This window comes from Moschus berezovskii, chromosome 4 (genome assembly GCF_049115385.1).
Source record: "Moschus berezovskii isolate FMDL1 chromosome 4, NW_MosBer_1.0, whole genome shotgun sequence".
Lineage (NCBI taxonomy): Eukaryota > Metazoa > Chordata > Mammalia > Artiodactyla > Moschidae > Moschus > Moschus berezovskii.
This window is the reverse complement of record NC_142463.1, coordinates 104,467,150-104,484,315: the sequence shown is the minus strand read 5'-3', so window position 1 is coordinate 104,484,315 and position 17,166 is coordinate 104,467,150. Positions and strand designations below refer to the sequence as shown.

At 37.1% G+C, this 17,166-nt stretch overlaps 1 protein-coding gene across 4 annotated transcripts in view; it reads left to right on the top strand.

Annotated features, from left to right (window-relative positions):
- The first annotated feature begins 66 nt into the window (after window positions 1–66).
- The window catches only part of HORMAD1 (HORMA domain containing 1), a 31,770-nt gene continuing 14,670 nt past the window's right edge, over window positions 67–17,166 (top strand). For all 4 annotated transcript variants that reach the window (XM_055402543.2, XM_088835732.1, XM_088835734.1 and 1 more), the window contains exons 1-6: window positions 67–11,443; window positions 12,141–12,285; window positions 13,630–13,693; window positions 14,096–14,132; window positions 16,210–16,230; window positions 16,488–16,514. In XM_055402543.2, coding sequence (XP_055258518.1) covers window positions 11,411–11,443; window positions 12,141–12,285; window positions 13,630–13,693; window positions 14,096–14,132; window positions 16,210–16,230; window positions 16,488–16,514 — 327 coding nt within the window. In that variant the 5' untranslated portion in view covers window positions 67–11,410. The remainder of the gene's footprint in view (window positions 11,444–12,140; window positions 12,286–13,629; window positions 13,694–14,095; window positions 14,133–16,209; window positions 16,231–16,487; window positions 16,515–17,166) is intronic.

The window sequence follows — 17,166 nt, the reverse complement described above, 5'->3', positions numbered from 1 at the left end:
AGGTAGCAGGAACTTTAAATTGTCTAAGTTCATGTCTATGATGTGAAAAATGGATGGGATGATGCCATCAGTATATCTTAAACTGAACTTAATTAATTTCACTATCTTTGGTTCCCTTGTCACAAAGTACACTTTAAAGGACAAGAATTGCTCACTATAAAAACATGGTAGTAACATATGACTATCATCAAAACTGTAGAAAAACATTGTAGTTAAAAAGTATTTAGTTGACAGCACTTCCCTGGTGATCCAGTGGCTAAGACTCTGAGCTCCCAATATAGGGGGCCTGGGTTCGGTCTCTGGTCAGGAAACTAGGTCCCACATGCCACAAGTAAGACCTTGCCCAGACAAATAAGTAAATAAATATTTTCTTTGAGTATTTTTAAATTTTTATTTTGCTCACAATTTTTCAAGCACTGTAAATGGAACAAAAACAAAGGTTCTTAATCTTTGTCAGTGATTAAACCTATGGCTACCTTCTCAGAAAAATGTTTTTAAATCCTTAAAATAAAATTCATAGGATTACAAAGGATACTGATTACATTAAAATATAGTTATTAAAATTTTTGAATATAAATTTGTGCTATAGAAATAAACATGCTTCTTTTAAAATGCATTAAATAACAAGAGCCCATGACTATCTCAATTTTGAAATAGTGACAAATATAAATGATATTTGAAGGTATCTGAAAAAAACCTGAGTTTTCTTTTGGTGACAGAATTACAAGTATTATTATTACTGTGGTTTATGGACTATGTTCAGAATTGAAGGGAAATGCTTTCAGTTAGAGATTACTGAAAATAAAGGTATCATTTTTTTCCCCATTAAAATCCACAGATTTTCTGAATTCTATCCATAGATCCTTTAGGAATCTGTGGATCCCAGGTGAAGAGCCTCTGAACTAGTAAGTAGAATAATGAAATATATAACAAAAATCTTTGTATGTCTAACACAAAGGGGAATTTTCATCCATAAGTAATTTTAAACTTACAAAAATAAAGAGCCTTTTTAAAAAATAAAAAGTTTACACAAAATAAAGTTCAAATCAAAAAAGAAATTAAAGAAAAATATGCTGGGAGTTGTATATAGGGTGATTTGAAGAAAATAAAAAGGATAGTAGCTAGAAAATACTATAGTAAGTATACACGTGTGGTGATAAAAGTGAAAGTGAAACTGACTCAGTCGACTCCAACTCTTTGCGTCTCCATGGACTGTCCTTGGAATTCTCCAGGCCAGAATACTGCATTGGGCAGCCTTTCCCTTCTCCAGGGGATCTTACCAATCCAGAGATCAAACCCAGGTCTCCTGCACTGCAGGCGGATTCTTTACCAGCTGAGCCACAACGGAAACCATAAGGAAAGCCCAAGAATACTGTAGTGGGTAGCCTATCCCTTCTCCAGGGGATCTTCCCAACCCAGGAATCAAACCGGGGTCTCCCGCATTGCAGATGGATTCTTTACCAACTGAGCTATGAAGGAAGCCTATGGTGATAAAACCCTGGACAAATTTGGTAACTGTGAAAAAAGGAAAAATTTAGAAACAAATTGAGAACAAAGAGCACATCTAGGAGTTAAATGGATAATAAAGGTAAAGAAACAAGAGGATTTAAACATTCCAGAATTAGGAATCCACTGAACAATGCCATTAAAAACATATAAGAAAGGGGCTTCCCAGTGGCTCAGTGGTAAAGAATCCACCTGCCAATGCAGGAAACGTGGGTTCGATCCCTAGTTCAGGATGATCCCACATGCCACGGAGCAAGAAACCCCATGTGCCACAACTACTGAGCTGCACTGTAGAGCCCAGAAATCAGAACTACTGAGCCCGTGTGCTACAACCACTGAATCCCCTGCAGAGAGCCATGCTCTGCGACAAGAGAAGCCACCACAATAAGAAGCTGGCACACCACAAGGAAGAGTAGCCCCCACTCATGCAACTAGAGAAAAGCCCGTACGGCAGTGAAGATTCAGCACAGCCAAAAATAAATAAAAATTATTTTTAAAAGTATAAGAAAAATATGAAGACAGACATTATTTATTTGAAAAGAATTATCCTCTTCTTACTCTTCTCTAGATGAGAGTCTTGTCGATGCTTCATATACACGTTTACACTGTAACTTACATGTCTATCTTTAAAAACAAAAAAAAAGCAGCCGTTAAGTGATACAACTATTCAAGATGAATAGTATCTTTGCTGATGCCTTCCACCCCACTACCAACATTCAGTTCATCCTCCTACCAGCCAGAGTGAGCCTTTGAACATACAAATTAGATAATATCGTTTCCAATTGTAATCATTTAATATCTCCCATTACACCTGAAAGGAGGCACAAATTTCTTAATGCGGACTATTCAATTCTGCATATCCTGGCTTTCTTTTCTCATCTGGAGACAGTTATATATATTTGCTATGCTTTTATCATAGTGGCCTTCAGTTTCTGAAGCACTTTCTACTTTAGGGCCTTTGCAAGTATTATTTTCTCTGCCCAAAATACTTCTCCATACCCCTTTTCTGGTTGTAACTCAAAAGACATTTCCTTGGAGAGATGGTCCATGACCCTCCTTCCTGTCTAAATTAAGCTTCTCTGCTCTTGACTTTCTCATTGAATTCAGTGTTTTTCTGCTGTAACACTTACATCAAACTGTAATTATGTATATATTGATGTATGTTTCTCAAAAGGCAGGTCAGGTGGTCTGATATTCCCATCTCTTTCAGAATTTTCCACAGTTTATTGTGATCCACACAATCAAAGGCTTTGGCATAGTCAATAAAGCAGAAATAGAGGTTTTCTGGAGCTCTCTTGCATTTTCGATGATCCAGCGGATGTTGGCTATTTGATCTCTGGTTCCTCTGCCTTTTCTAAAACCAGCTTGAACATCTGGAAGTTCACGGTTCACGTATTGCTGAAGCCTGGCTTGGAGAATTTTGAGCATGACTTTACTAGCGTGTGAGGTGAGTGCAATTGTGCGGTAGTTTGAGCATTCTTTGGCATTGCCTTTCTTTGGGATTGGAATGAAAACTGACCTTTTCCAATCCTGTGGCCACTGCTGAGTTTTCCAAATTTGCTGGCATATTGAGTGCAGCACTTTCACAGCATCATCTTTCAGGATTTGAAACATCTCAACTGGAATTCCATCACCTCCACTAGCTTTGTTCATAGTGATGCTTTCTAAGGCCCACTTGACTTCACATTCCAGGATGTCTGGCTCTAGGTGAGTGATCACACCATCGTGATTATCTGGGTCATGAAGATCTTTTCTGTACAGTTCTTCTGTGTATTCTTGGCACCTCTTCTTAATATCTTCTGCTTCTGTTAGGTCCATTTCTGTCCTTTATCGAGCCCATCTTTGCACGAAATGTTCCCTTGGTATCTATAATTTTCTTGAAGAGATCTCTAGTCTTTCCCACTCTGTTGTTTTCCTCTATTTCCTTGCATTGATCGCTGAGGAAGGATTTCTTATCTCTCCTTGCTTTTGATGCTTTTGAACTGTGGTGTTTTGAATTGATGCTTTTGAACTGTGGTGTTGGAGAAGACTCTTGAGTGTCCCTTGGACTGCATGGAGATCCAACCAGTTCATCCTAAAGGAAATCAGTCCTGAATATTCACTGGAAGGACTGATGCTGAAGCTGAAACTCCAATACTTTGGCCACCTCGTGCGAAGAGTTGACTCATTGGAAAAGACCCTGATCCTGGGAGGGATTGGTGGCAGGAGGAGAAGGGGACGACAGAGGATGAGATGGCTGGATGGCATCACCGACTCAATGGACATGAGTTTGGGTAGACTTCGGGAGTTGGTGATGGACAGGGAGGCCTGGCATGCTGCGATTGATGGGGTCGCAAAGAGTCGGACACGACTGAGCAACTGAACTGAACTGAACTGATGTATGTTTATTCACATAACATCTCTCTCCTTCATTAGATTGTAAGGTCAAGGAGGGCAGAAATCATGACACTTTGTACCTAGACCCTAGCATAGTACCTGCCTTCAAGTAGTCAGTCACTATTTGTTGAAAGAAAGAATAAATGAATACAGAAGAATGAGTGGCACATTGTAAGTGTTAGAAGTAAAAATATGCCCTAGTTCCTTCACAGTAATGAACTCCAACACTTTGAGAAGCTATTTTAGAACTCCTGTTCAAAATTTAAAGAATCCATTATTCAAAACCTAAATTAATGTTTAGTAGAGCTAATACATTCACATGGGGCTTCCCTGGTGGCTCAGATGGTAAAGAATCTGCCAGTAATGCAGGAGACCCAGGTTCTATCCCTGGGTCGGGAAGATTCCTTGAAGAAGGGCATAGCTACCCACTCCAGTATTCTTGCCTGGAGAATCCCATGGACAGAGGGTATAGCCTAGTGGGCTACAGTCCACAGGGTCACAAAGAGTCGGACACGACTGAGTGACTAACACACACTTTATATTCACATGGCTCAAAAATCAGCAAGTATTGTAGGAAGGGGGGATATTTCCCCCTACTATCTTCCTAGTTTCTCCAGCCAGAGCCCTGTAAATTGGATTGACAAAAGGCAGATAAACAAGAAAAAGCATACAAATTTAAGTTTATTTGACATGGGAGCCTTCAAAAGGATTTAAAGACTGGAAGAAACGGTTAAACTTGGGTGTTTTTGTACTAGGTTTGATGGAGAGTGGAAAGTCCTGGAAAAATGTAGTAGGACAAAAAAGAATAAGCTAAGGGGTGGTGAACTGGGGGAAACTCAGCAAGTTCTGCTAAGTTCAGAAACATTCAGGAGTATCCCTTGTCTTGAAGATAAGGCTGCTCCTTTCTTCCAGGTATAGGGAGGGCACCACTTACATGAGGGTCTTATGACCTGCTTCAGAAAGGGGAGGGGGTGACAGAGAATCCTTCCAGCATCTGCTGTTTCTATGAACTGTTTCAGGGGGAAAGGGACAGGAATTCCGCACTTGACATTCTTTGAATTCCTTCAGCTTAAAACATTCAATATATCAAAATGCCATATTTTGGGTAGTGTGTTCTGAACCCTATAAGTGTATAACAGTCAATTCTCATTAATTTTTAGTAGTGATCAGCAAATAATATCATGAACAAGGAATTATCAAATACTGAATTATTGTTTTTAAGGGAAATGCAGGGTTAGTTTCCTATAAGATCCTGGTCACAGCATTTTAATCAACTGATTGATACATGACCTTCTTCTATGTATGATTCTGCTTAAAGACACCTTATTTAATATAATTTGTTGATTCATTAATATTGAATTTTCAGCCAGAAGCACTATAACTCATGCCTAGACAAATCTTATCTAACACTTGTATTTCCTCTTTAAGGCATATGACAACTTTCTCGTTTTTAGGAACATCGAACACAACTAGCACTATCTATTTTAAACAGCAAAATCACCTCCCTTCTAGAAAAGACACAAAAATGCAAAAAACAAAAACAGAGTAAAAGGTACTAAAAAGACTTCAAAAAAGTACTTATGTACAATAGGAGAGCTTAAACAAGAAGACAGAACACAAACTTGTCCAAAGAGAAAAAGTCAATATAAGTCAGCACCTGGATAAGAACTCACCTAAGCAAACATTGTCATAAAACTAACATATCCATTCTCCTAAGGGTTTGTTTATATTTACCTGTAAGTCATTTGTTCTCCCATAAGTTCCCCTCTGTCACTCTCTATCCCCTATTAAGATGGCATAGGAACTTTACATTCTAACCACATCCTTGAATCACATTTCTTTATGAATTCCCATACAAATATATATAATTAAATCTGTGGGTTGTTTTTTTTTTCTATTGCCAGATTGTTGTCAGTTTAATTTTTAGACCCCAAGTATTAGACTAAGAGGGTAAAGGAAAAGTTTTCCTTCCCTAACAATTTCAAATAGCAAATAAATTGTATAAAAATTGATCAGTAAAATATAGATATGTGTATGTTTGCAGTGCTTGTGTAATATAATTAAGAATTTATCAATTTCTAGACAGTAAAAATGCTATGTTCCCTCGAGTACCTAGCAGCTATTATTAAACAATTCAGAGGCATATGCAAAATGGTACTACAATTAACACTATGCATAGTTGAAGATTGTTTGTTTTATGGTGAATATCTGTAAAAGCTGAACTTCTTAGTCTCAATCAACATTTTAAAAAGCAGTAATAGATTTATCAAGAGTCTCACTTCAGGCTCAGTTTTATCAATAGTTTTATCAAGAGCCTTTTGATGAAAGTGAAAGAGGAGAGTGAAAAAATTGGCTTAAAATTCAGCATTCAAAAAACTAAGGCATCCAGTCCCATCACTTCATGGCAAACAGATGGGGAAACAATGGAAACAGTGACAGACTTTATTTTAGGGGGGCTCCAAAATCAGTGCAGATGGTGACTGCAGTCATGAAATTAAAAGACACTTACTACTTGGAAGAAAAGCTATGACCAACCTAGACAGTATATTAAAAAGCAGAGACATTACTTTGCCCACAAAGGTCTGCCTAGTCAAAGCTATGGTTTTTCCAGTAGTCACATCCAGTATGGATGTGAGAGTTGGACCATAAAGAAAGCTGAGCGCCGAAGAATTGATGCTTTTGATCTGTGGTGTTGGAGAAGACTCTTGAAAGTCCCTTAGACTGCAAAATCAAACCAGTCAATCCTAAAGGAAATCAGTCCTAAATATTTATTGGAAGGGCTGATGCTGAAGCTGAAACTCCAGTATTTTGGCAACCTGATCCGAAGAACTGACTCATTGGAAAAGACCCTGATACTGGGAAAGATTAAAGGCAGGAAGAGAAAGGGACAACAGAGGATGAGATGGTTGGATGGCATCACTAACTCAATGGACATTAGTCTGAGTACGCTCCAGGAGTTGGTGATGGACAGGGAAGCCTGGGGTGCTGCAGTCCATGGGATCATAAAGAGTCAGACACAACTGAGTGACTGAACTGAACTGACTGAATAGTTTTACATCAATGATAATTATTTTAGTTGTTTCTTCTAGTATTTACCTTCTGATAGATTTGTATTGCTATTTTTTACTTATCAATTTTAAATGGTATCTATATGCTTATTATTATGGTAGTTGATATTTTAGATCTCTTGCACCAACACCACCCATTTCTCCACTCTCATCCTCAAAACAGAGTCATTGATACAGTTGGTTAAACCAGTAGTTAGATATTGCATTGAAGGAGTTCAATGTGCCAACCCTAAATGTGCCATTCTGGTGTATTGACTATTTTGAGTTAAAGGCATTTGAAAAACAGTGACTGCACAAAGGACATTCTGATCTTCCTTCTTTTTCTTAAAAGCAGGAGATCAAATTCCCATGTGAAAGATGTCCTTTCTCTACCAGAAGGAAAGAAACATTCTTTATCAAGGACATGCTGAGATAAATCTGTACAAACTTTAACTAACCCTCACCTTCCTAGTCACTTCTCCACTTATTTAACTATCCCAATGCACTGCTTCCCTTTGTCTAGTCACATTTTCGCAATTTTACTACTTGCCAATTCAATATATAAGCATTCAACTCTGCTTCTTTGGGTCCTCACTTTTCTTGTGAAGAATTCCATGTACCTGTAAAAAACATGTAATTAAAACTTGTGTGTGTTTTTTTTTTCTATCCCACCCTCGCCCTCTCCCACAGAGTCCAAAAGACTGCTCCACACATCCGTGTCTCTCCTGTTGTCTCGTATACAGGGTTATCGTTATCCTCTTGCTATATTCCATATATGTGTTAGTATACTGTATTGGCGGAGAAGGCAATGGCAAGCCACTCCAGTACTCTTGCCTAGAAAATCCCATGGATGGAGGAGCCTGGTAGGCTGCAGTCCGTGGGGTTGCTAAGGGTTGGACACGACTGAGCGACTTCACTTTCACTTTTCACTTTCACACATTGGAGAAGGAAATGGCAACCCACTCCAGTGTTCTTGCCTGGAGAATCCCAGGGACGGGGCACCCTGGTGGGCTTCTGTCTATGGGGTCACACAGAGTCGGACACGACTGAAGTGACGCAGCAACAGCAGCATACTGTATTGGTGTTTTTCTTTCTGGATTACTTCACTCTGTATAATAGGCTCCAGTTTCATCCACCTCATTAGAACTAATTCAAATGTATTCTTTTTAATTGCTGAGTAGTACTCCATTGTGTAAATGTACCACAGCTTTCTTATCCATTCGTCTGCGGATGGACATCTAGGTTGCTTCCATGTCCTGGCTATAATAAACAGTGCTGCAATGAACATTGGAGTACACGTGTCTCTTTCAACTCTGGTTTCCTCGGTGTGTATGCCGAGAAAACTTGTATGTTTTCTGCTGTTAATCTGCCTTCTGTCAGGTTAATTCATAGGCTCAGCCAGAGACTCTAACAAGGTAGAGGAGAAATTATTCCTCCCCTACAGCATTATTATGATTCTATCATTCACAGATGAGCTATTCACTTTTTCACATGTTCTTTTTTTTTTTGTATAGTTGTTAATGACTCAAAAATAAATTTAATATGAAGCACTGTATCATAGGGCTTTCCATGTGGTGCTAGTGGTATAGAACCTGCCTGTCAGTGCAGGAGATGTGAGACTCAGGTTCAATCCCTGGGTGGAGAAGATCCCCTGGAGAAAGGCACAGCAACCCACTCCAGTAATCTTACCTGGAGAATCCCATGGACAGAGGAGCCTGTCAGGCTACAGTCCATAGGGTTGCACAAAGTCAGACACAACTGAAGCGACTTAGCACGCATGCACTGTGTCATAAAGTTAATATGTCATCATTAGATGGTCTAGTGACTGCCCATCTGACAGCACTGAAATTACTTGTGAGCTTATCTCAGGAAACCAATTTTACCCTAAAATAGAGTAATACTTGTGTTATCCTCACAAAATTCTTGGAAGAAGCAACATAAAGTAAGAGAAAGATGAGGTAATGAATGTGAAAGCTCTTTGTAAACTGTTGACCTGAAACACACTTCCAGATTCCAGCAAAGATGGGTTTATTTGGGATCAGCAGAAAATTGCAATTCCAATGGTTTGCAACCAGGGGCCAGCCACGTGCAAGTCCCTCAGTAGCACAGGGAGGAGAATGCTTTTACAGAGAGAAACCGGAAGTTGGGAAGGCCACGGTAAACAAAGAGTATGATTTTTCATTGGCTGAATCCGTGTAAGGAAAGAAGAGAAGTCCTTCTTCCTATTGACCTCTGCTGTCTCTCAGGGCATGAGAACTCTCCATTCTGATCTCCCAACTTCATTTAAGTGAGGCTTCTGTTTAATTTTTTACAAAACATTAAGTGTAAGGGAAATAAAAAGCCAAATAATTAGACCAGGGGATTTTCACTATTTTTGACCATGAAAACAGAATTCTAGTCTTCATTCCTCTCTGAATTGACTGCGAGAAAATCTTTCCATATCTAGGGTGGCTGTTTTCTAACTGGCAAGGCAGGTACCTACCAAAGACTAAGAATTACTAATATATGTCTACACTATTGACACTACTTGGATATATAACAATCTGCAAGCTAAGTTTGTATTACTAGACAATCTTTAACTACCTACCAGTTCTGAGTATTATTTTGCTTCTAAATGAGACATTAATTACACTCAAGCTATCACCGTTTCCACAGCACAGACACAGCAAAGTAGAAATATCTAGGAAGGAGACTGCTAGAGCGACTGTTTCCTGAAGACACAGCAGACTGTAAGATGGGAAGGCACGCAATATCCCGTAGATCCCGTAACAAAATCAAAAGTGTGAAAACAATCAGAAATTAATATGATTAACTAAACGGCTGTTGAGAACACTTTGTTCACTGTTAAGATGGTTATGTACATCGGGAGTGCTTAGCACACACAATGAACCTTCCCCGCGGGCACGTGGCTTTTGCGAAGCCTGAGAAGGAAACCACAGTGGTCATGTATGGATGTGAGAGTTGGACTGTGAAGAAAGCTGACCGCCGAAGACTTGATGCTTTTGAACTGTGGTGTTGGAGAAGACTCTTGAGAGTCCCTTGGACTGCAAGGAGATCCAACCAGATTGATCTAAAGGAGATCAATCCTGGATGTTCATTGGAAGGACTGATGCTAAAGCTGAAACTCCAATGCTTTGGCCACCTCATGCAACGAGTTGACTCACTGGAAAAGACTCTGATGCTGGGAGGGATTGGGGGCAGGAGAAGGGGACGACAGAGAATGAGATGGCTGGATGGCATCACCGACTCGATGGACATGAGTTTGAGTGAACTCCGGGAGTTGGTGATGGACAGGGAGGCCTGGCGTGCTGTGATTCATGGGGTCGCAAAGAGTCAGACACGACTGAGCGACTGAACTGAACTGAAAAGGAAACCTACATGCTCTCGGGTTTCCCAGCACGCCTTGCGCTGCTCTTGGCGGGAAAGGTTAAGACTCTGGGGTCAAAATCTACTGTCTCGCCTGCGCAGGCGACCGTTGAAGGAAGGCGCATGCGCGACAGACGGAGCGCGTGCCGTTTCTTTCCCGTCTCATAGTTGCTGGCGGCCGGACTCTCAGAAGATACGTAATACATATTTGTTTCATTTTCGTTTTTCATTGTTTTCGTCTTTTGCTTTATAATGCCTTTCTCCGTTACTTCCCATCTACTTTTAAATTTCTTAAGATCTTAGTGGTGAAACATTTAGGGGAGGGAGAAAATGTATACCTGTTTATTTTTCACAGAGTTTCTTGAGATTAGGAGAACTCTGGCATCCAGTCCAGGCCTTATTAGGATAAATGTAAATGGTTACGGTAAATAGACTCTTCTGTGAATTCTTCTAGATGAATTTACTGGTTAAGAAAAATGAAATTGGGACCAAAAAAAAAAAACCCTCAAAACTTATATCAAAGAAATGAGAAATCTGAATCAGTCCAAAAAATCTAAAATATGTTTTATTGCTGTTTTATCATTGTTCCACAGGGTAGGACGATATGTTATATCCAGAGCCATGCTCAAGTTCAGGGAAGCAAAGTTATGTGATTTGGTCATTTTGAAACTACAAATTTAAAACAAAAATTAAAAGATTATTTTAAAGGATTTGGGTGGGGCAGTTTTTCATTACCTACCTGTGCATTGTTATCAATGTTTGAATACCGCGAAGTGAAGGAAATAGTAGACTGTACTTTAAGAAAAAAAAAAGTGCTCTTTTAAAACGCTTTCTTAATAATCCCTTTAAAAAAAAAAGACTTTTAAAGAGCTTTCTTAATAACCCTTTTTTGTGTCAGGCTTGCTAGTTAAGTGGCTTAGAATTAACAATTTATTTAATTTTATAGCAAAGTGAACCTCTGTTTTCAGAGATTCTAAGTAAAAAAAGAGTCCCATTATTTATTCCCATAAAACTTTTGACTTTACATGTAGTGAACCAGATTAGAGATAAAAATAAGATCTGAAGTTAAAGCTCCTATTTCTGTCACAAGGTTGAATTAAAGAAAATATCAGAAGATGGCCACTACACAATTACAGAGAACTTCCATGGTATGATTTCTTGTATTTTAATATATTTTAATTTAGCTAATTTTATTGTTTCTTGAATTATCAACTATTTTTACGTTTGAAAGAGGTGAACCTTTGAAAGTTTAATGATGCCAGTAAACTCCATGTTTTAAGAAATGAAGATATTTGCTAAGCTAATTTGAATTAATGGAGAATTTTATTGGATGCTTGATGCATTGCATTAAATTGCCACTTCAAATTCAGCTTGCATTAGGTATCAATGAATGCTATTATGTTGCCTTGATGAAATTATCACTAATAGCAGTCCTCTCCTAGAACATGAATTTTTATGCCCCACAAATATAAAATTGTCTTCTCTTCACATATCTTGCATTACGGTTACCTGTCTGTGTTAAACCCAGTAAGTGACTAAAGAGAAAAGAAGGAAAAAATTAGATAGAAAAATCAGTGTTATCTATCCATGTGTTATGCAGTTAACCTACAAGGGGATTTCTAATGATATTTAAGCAGTTTTTGCCTGTTACCTTTAGACTGCCACCCTGGAAACACCCTCACAGTATAGAAGCCATCCTGATTTTCTGGGGATTCTAACCACCATGGTTAAGAATTTTGGAGAAGTACCATGTTTATGCAAAAAAATTAAATCTACTTTAAGTTCAAGAAGACTGTATTTTTAGTAAAGATAAATAAAATGTTTTTAATTTCCCTTGAATTTTAGAGTGCACTGATATTTCCTAATAAGATATCAACTGAGCAGCAGTCTTTAGTGTTAGTGAAGAGGCTTTTAGCAGTTTCAGTATCCTGCATCACATATTTGAGAGGAATATTTCCAGAATGTGCTTATGGAACAAGATATCTAGATGGTAACGTAATATTTGTTTAAAAACTTTCTTTAAGGTGTTATTTTTTAGTTTGGCTTGCTCTAAAATAGTAGTTTTTTACTTAGAGGTTTTGTTTTTATAATAGCAGCTGTATTGAGATATGATTCGCATATCTAACAATTCACTGATTTAAACTGCAGAATTCATTGATTCTGGGTATATTCACCACAATCAGTTTTAAAGCATTTCGTCACCTCAAAAGGAAACCCCCACCCATTAAGTCACTCTCTACTTCCCCCATTTCCAGTCCTAGGCAACCACCGATCTGCTTTCAGTCTTTTATGTCTTTATTTGCCTATTCTAGACATTTTAGATAAATGAAATCATATAATATGTGGTCTTATGTAATTGGCTTCTTTCACTTGACATGTTTTTAAGTTTCATTCATTTTGTAGCTTGGATTACTACCTTTTTTTTCTGAATAATATTCCATTATATGAATATACCACATTTTATTTATCTACTACCAGTTGATGAATATTTGGGTTGTTTTCACTTCTGGCTTTTCAAATAATGCCACAATTATGTACAGATTTTTGTGTGGACATATAAATGATTTTTTAAAATATATTCAATAGCTTTGAAAGCACTTAAAATTTTCCCTCAATCTCTCAAGTGTAATATCACCTGACATTACTCTTATAATGATGAAATAAATAGGTAAAAACATCCTATTACTTATAGTCTCCTACAGTGGTAGTGTATGTTCTTGTGTTATTTTAAAGAAGTGAAAGTAATACAGCCATTTTATACTATAATAATGATTTACTATCACATAATGTGTACCTTATATTGTTCACCAACTTTGTTGGCAATATGTTAAACACCATGTTATATGTGATATCTTGTTAGTATGAGTTAGATACTATTCCTGTTTTTCACATATGAAACCTGAGACCAACTGATCTTAGTCCTTTCCACTATATTACTAATTGCTTCCTTGCAGGGCTCTGTCTGATAGCCTTTTAACTTCTTGGCCTTTTGCAAGTATTTAATTGGGATAAGGGGCCAGAGCAAATTTTCTAAGACTCTTAGATAACAATGGCATGAAAGCATTATATCTAAGTGTTCTATATCTTTTAAAATGAAAAACTGTTTCTATCCACCAACATGCATCCTAAGCAACTATGATGCTATTTTATATTAAGGATAAAAAGATGATTTGTTTCCATGCAACCTTTCTTTCTTTTATTAACATCGATCATCTGGAAGTTCATTGCTATTAATAATAAACCTGTAATACACAACTGAAGAAAAGAATCTTCATTTATGTTTTTAGATCCTTACTAATCTTAAGTATCTCTATATCCTTATTTTTGTATTTAGATCTTTGTGTCAAAATTCTGAGAGAAGATAAAAATTGTCCAGGATCTACACAGTTAGTGAAGTGGTAAGTAAAATAAATAACGAAAGAAAATTATTTTTCTTAAATCATATTTTTTGGTACCTTGTATAAATTTAAGTATTTAATCCAGTTTTAGTGATTTCCCCCTTTAACGCTGGATACCACTTCTGCATATCTTTGGATTTTTGCATTAAAATTTTCTTTATTTCATGCTCCATGTGAGCAGGCTTAATTTTGCTATTTTTATTCCTCTGTCTTCCTTTTTTTCATCCCCTATTGACATTTTATATTTCTACCACATTGTTCTATTTTATTGTTTAAGCTAGTAAATAGGGGAGCTTCATTATTAATAATAATTGTGTATTAGTAATGAGATAATGAGACATTAAAAGAACTATTTTCTGGAAGTGAATTCAGTCTAAAAATGAATCCTTGATTATTTTTTAGGATGTTAGGATGCTATGATGCTTTACACAAAAAATATGTAAGTCAGTACCTCTTTATTCTTTTTTCATAGTTTATATTCTACAAATGTAACAGCAGTTACCATATAGTAAAAGATTAATTTAAACTAACTTGGGTATAGGCCAGCCCAAAGCTAAAAGTTTGAATATTTTAAAGATTAATATTCAACTCATTTAAAGCTAACAGAATTATTACTTACCAAATTTTGACAAGCCAGTTTTGATTATTAGCACTCATTTGCTATACCCTTCTCCAGGAGATCTTCCCCATCCAGGGACTGAACCTGTATCTCTCCTGTCACCTGTACTGGCAAGTGACACTGGCTAGTTATCACTAGCACCACCTGGGAAGCCCCATTTGCATTAATAACATATATTAACTTATAAAATGAATTAATACATCCTTTGAAATCTTTCATTAGTTTCACTTGCCTTCTAAAATCATATTTATACTAATAATGTAATAAATTATTCTTCATGAGAGTTTAAAAATAAACTTATATGTAGTCTAGGTTAAACAGTGACAAGGCTTTATGTATACTTACTGAGCTTACATTTATATCAACAAAGCAAATCTAACTCTAAAAAATTATGAAAAGGATAACATTTTATCCATGGTCACCAGCCTTCTTCATTAAGAAGAATGTTTTTAATATTCATTAAATGAGTGCCTGTTCTGTGCTAGGCACATATATTCTAGGTAGGAGCTGGTAAGTTAAAATGGTCAACAAGACAAAGAGGGTCTCTTCTATAATGGGAAAACAACCAATAAAACAAGGAGATTAGATAACATCCAGTTGTGTTAAATGACATTAACATTTTAAGAAAAAGGATGTGGCAAATGGAGAGGTGGTGTAACTTTAGACTGGGTAGTCTGAAGAGCTTCTCTGAGGAGGTGATACTTAAGCTGAGACTTGAATTAGAAGAAACCAGCTTGGCATTGATATTGGGAGAATATTCCTGACAGAGCAACAAATGCAAAGAGTTAGAAGGGAATTTGGCCAGTTCAAGGAATAAAAAGAAGGCCAGAATGATTGGAGTGTGATGAGCAGAGCTAGAGAGTGGCAGGAGATGAACCTGTGGAGATAGACAGGGCCAGAGCATTCAGGGCTGAGTAGGTAGAGCTTGGACTTTATTTTAGGTACAATAAAAGCCATTTGAAAGATTTGAGTAGAAATGTATCATCATTAGATTTATATTTTAAATTAAAAGAAAAATCACTTTGCTATTTAGAGAATATGCCATCAAAGGAGAAAAAGATTGTAATTAAGGTCAATAGCACTTAATCTATTGCTGAAGTACTGATGAAAAACAATGGTGTCTTAGACCAGGATGGGGCTTCCCTGGTGGCTCAGTGGTAAAGAATCCTCCCCTCAATGCAGGAGACCCAGGTTCGATCCGTGGGTCAGGAAGATCCCCTGGAGGAGGGCGTGGCAACCCACTCCAGTATTCTTGTCTGGAGAATCTCATGGACAGAGGGAGCCAGGCAGTCCACAGTCCATAGGGTTGCCCAGAGTCAGACACGGCCGAAGCAACTGAGCACACACACACATAGACCAGGATGACAAAGGAGAAAAATGAAAAGACTCAGGATATAGCTGACAGAACTGATTGGATTTGTTGATAGATTGGTTCTGGAGTATAAGGAAAAGATCCAAATTAAGGGTGACACGAATTTTGGCAGATTACTAGAGTGAATGATTTCCTGTGATTCTCTATTCCTTTAGGCCCCAAAGCCTCTTCCCTTTACTCAATGAGCAGGGCCCTGAACTGTTTTTTCTCAAAACCAGTTCTCATATTGGGTAAGATTTAATGAGTTATTTCACAATATGTATTTTCCTTGTAACGGGTAGTAATGCCTCATTTGCTTAAGTCAGTGATAGAAATTTCAACCTTCAACAAGATAACTAGAAATAAATATTTGGGGGAATAGGGAAGGATGGCTGAGATACTGCTTTACCTGCAACAAATGAAGTTTGTTTTTTGTGAGATTATTTTTATTTGGAATAAATGTTGAAGTAGGACAAATAATTCTTATGATCCATCATGCAAAAATATAGAATAAAAATAAGATTTTTGTTCTTTGTTATATTTCAGCTGAGGATGGTTGTCCTAGCTGTAAGTATTTTTAAATTGTATGTTCCTTATAAGACTGTTAAATTCAGCCTTGCTTAATTAAATAAGGCCGAAACCATCTATTTATTATATCATTTGATACAAACCACTGATCTGTTCATTAGAAAAAGTAATATTTGTTGTGGGAGGTGGGTTGTTTTGTGTTTTACTGAATTCATTTAATATTTTAGTCTAAATATCCAGTTTAGTTCTCCTTATATGTTACTTATGTAACTCAGTTGTAAATTATTTTTAAATAGGTGTACACCAATCCAGAAGACCCTCAGGTATGTTTAAGTTAGTAAAGAAACATAATGCCTCTAATACCTACAAGTAACATAAAAGTATAATAGTTTTTAATGCCTTAATTGTGCTTTTGTCAATGCACTTTCACATATATTTTCACATTTGAACTTCATAAAGACTTCTGAGTTAAGACAAAGCTTGTATTGTTACCCTTAAACAGATTAACACCCTTAACTACAAGGGAGATTGTGTGACTCATTCAAGGCCACAAAGATACAAACCATAAGAAATAACCTAAATCTCCTGACTTCTGATATTTTACAGTGTTCTTATTTTTAATGGTATTCTTTTTATAGAATTAAAAAAGGAGTTGAGTTTTAGAAAAATAAGATACTAATTCTTGATCTTTGACTGTAAATTCTAATCCAATCACATCTACCTGTTCATCTGACAATTAAAGAAAGGGTTATAAAAATGAAAGGGAAAACCAGCAGACGAGAAACAAAAGGATGTATTTCCCTGCTGATCCAGGGGTTAGGAATCCACCTGCCAGTGCAAGGGACACAGGTTTGATCCCTGGGTTAGGAGGATCCTATATGCTCTGGAACTACTAGGCTGGTGCTGCACAACTTCTGAGCCCATGCACCTGGAACCTTTTCTAAATTCTTTTTTGCCTTTTCTAAATCCAGCATG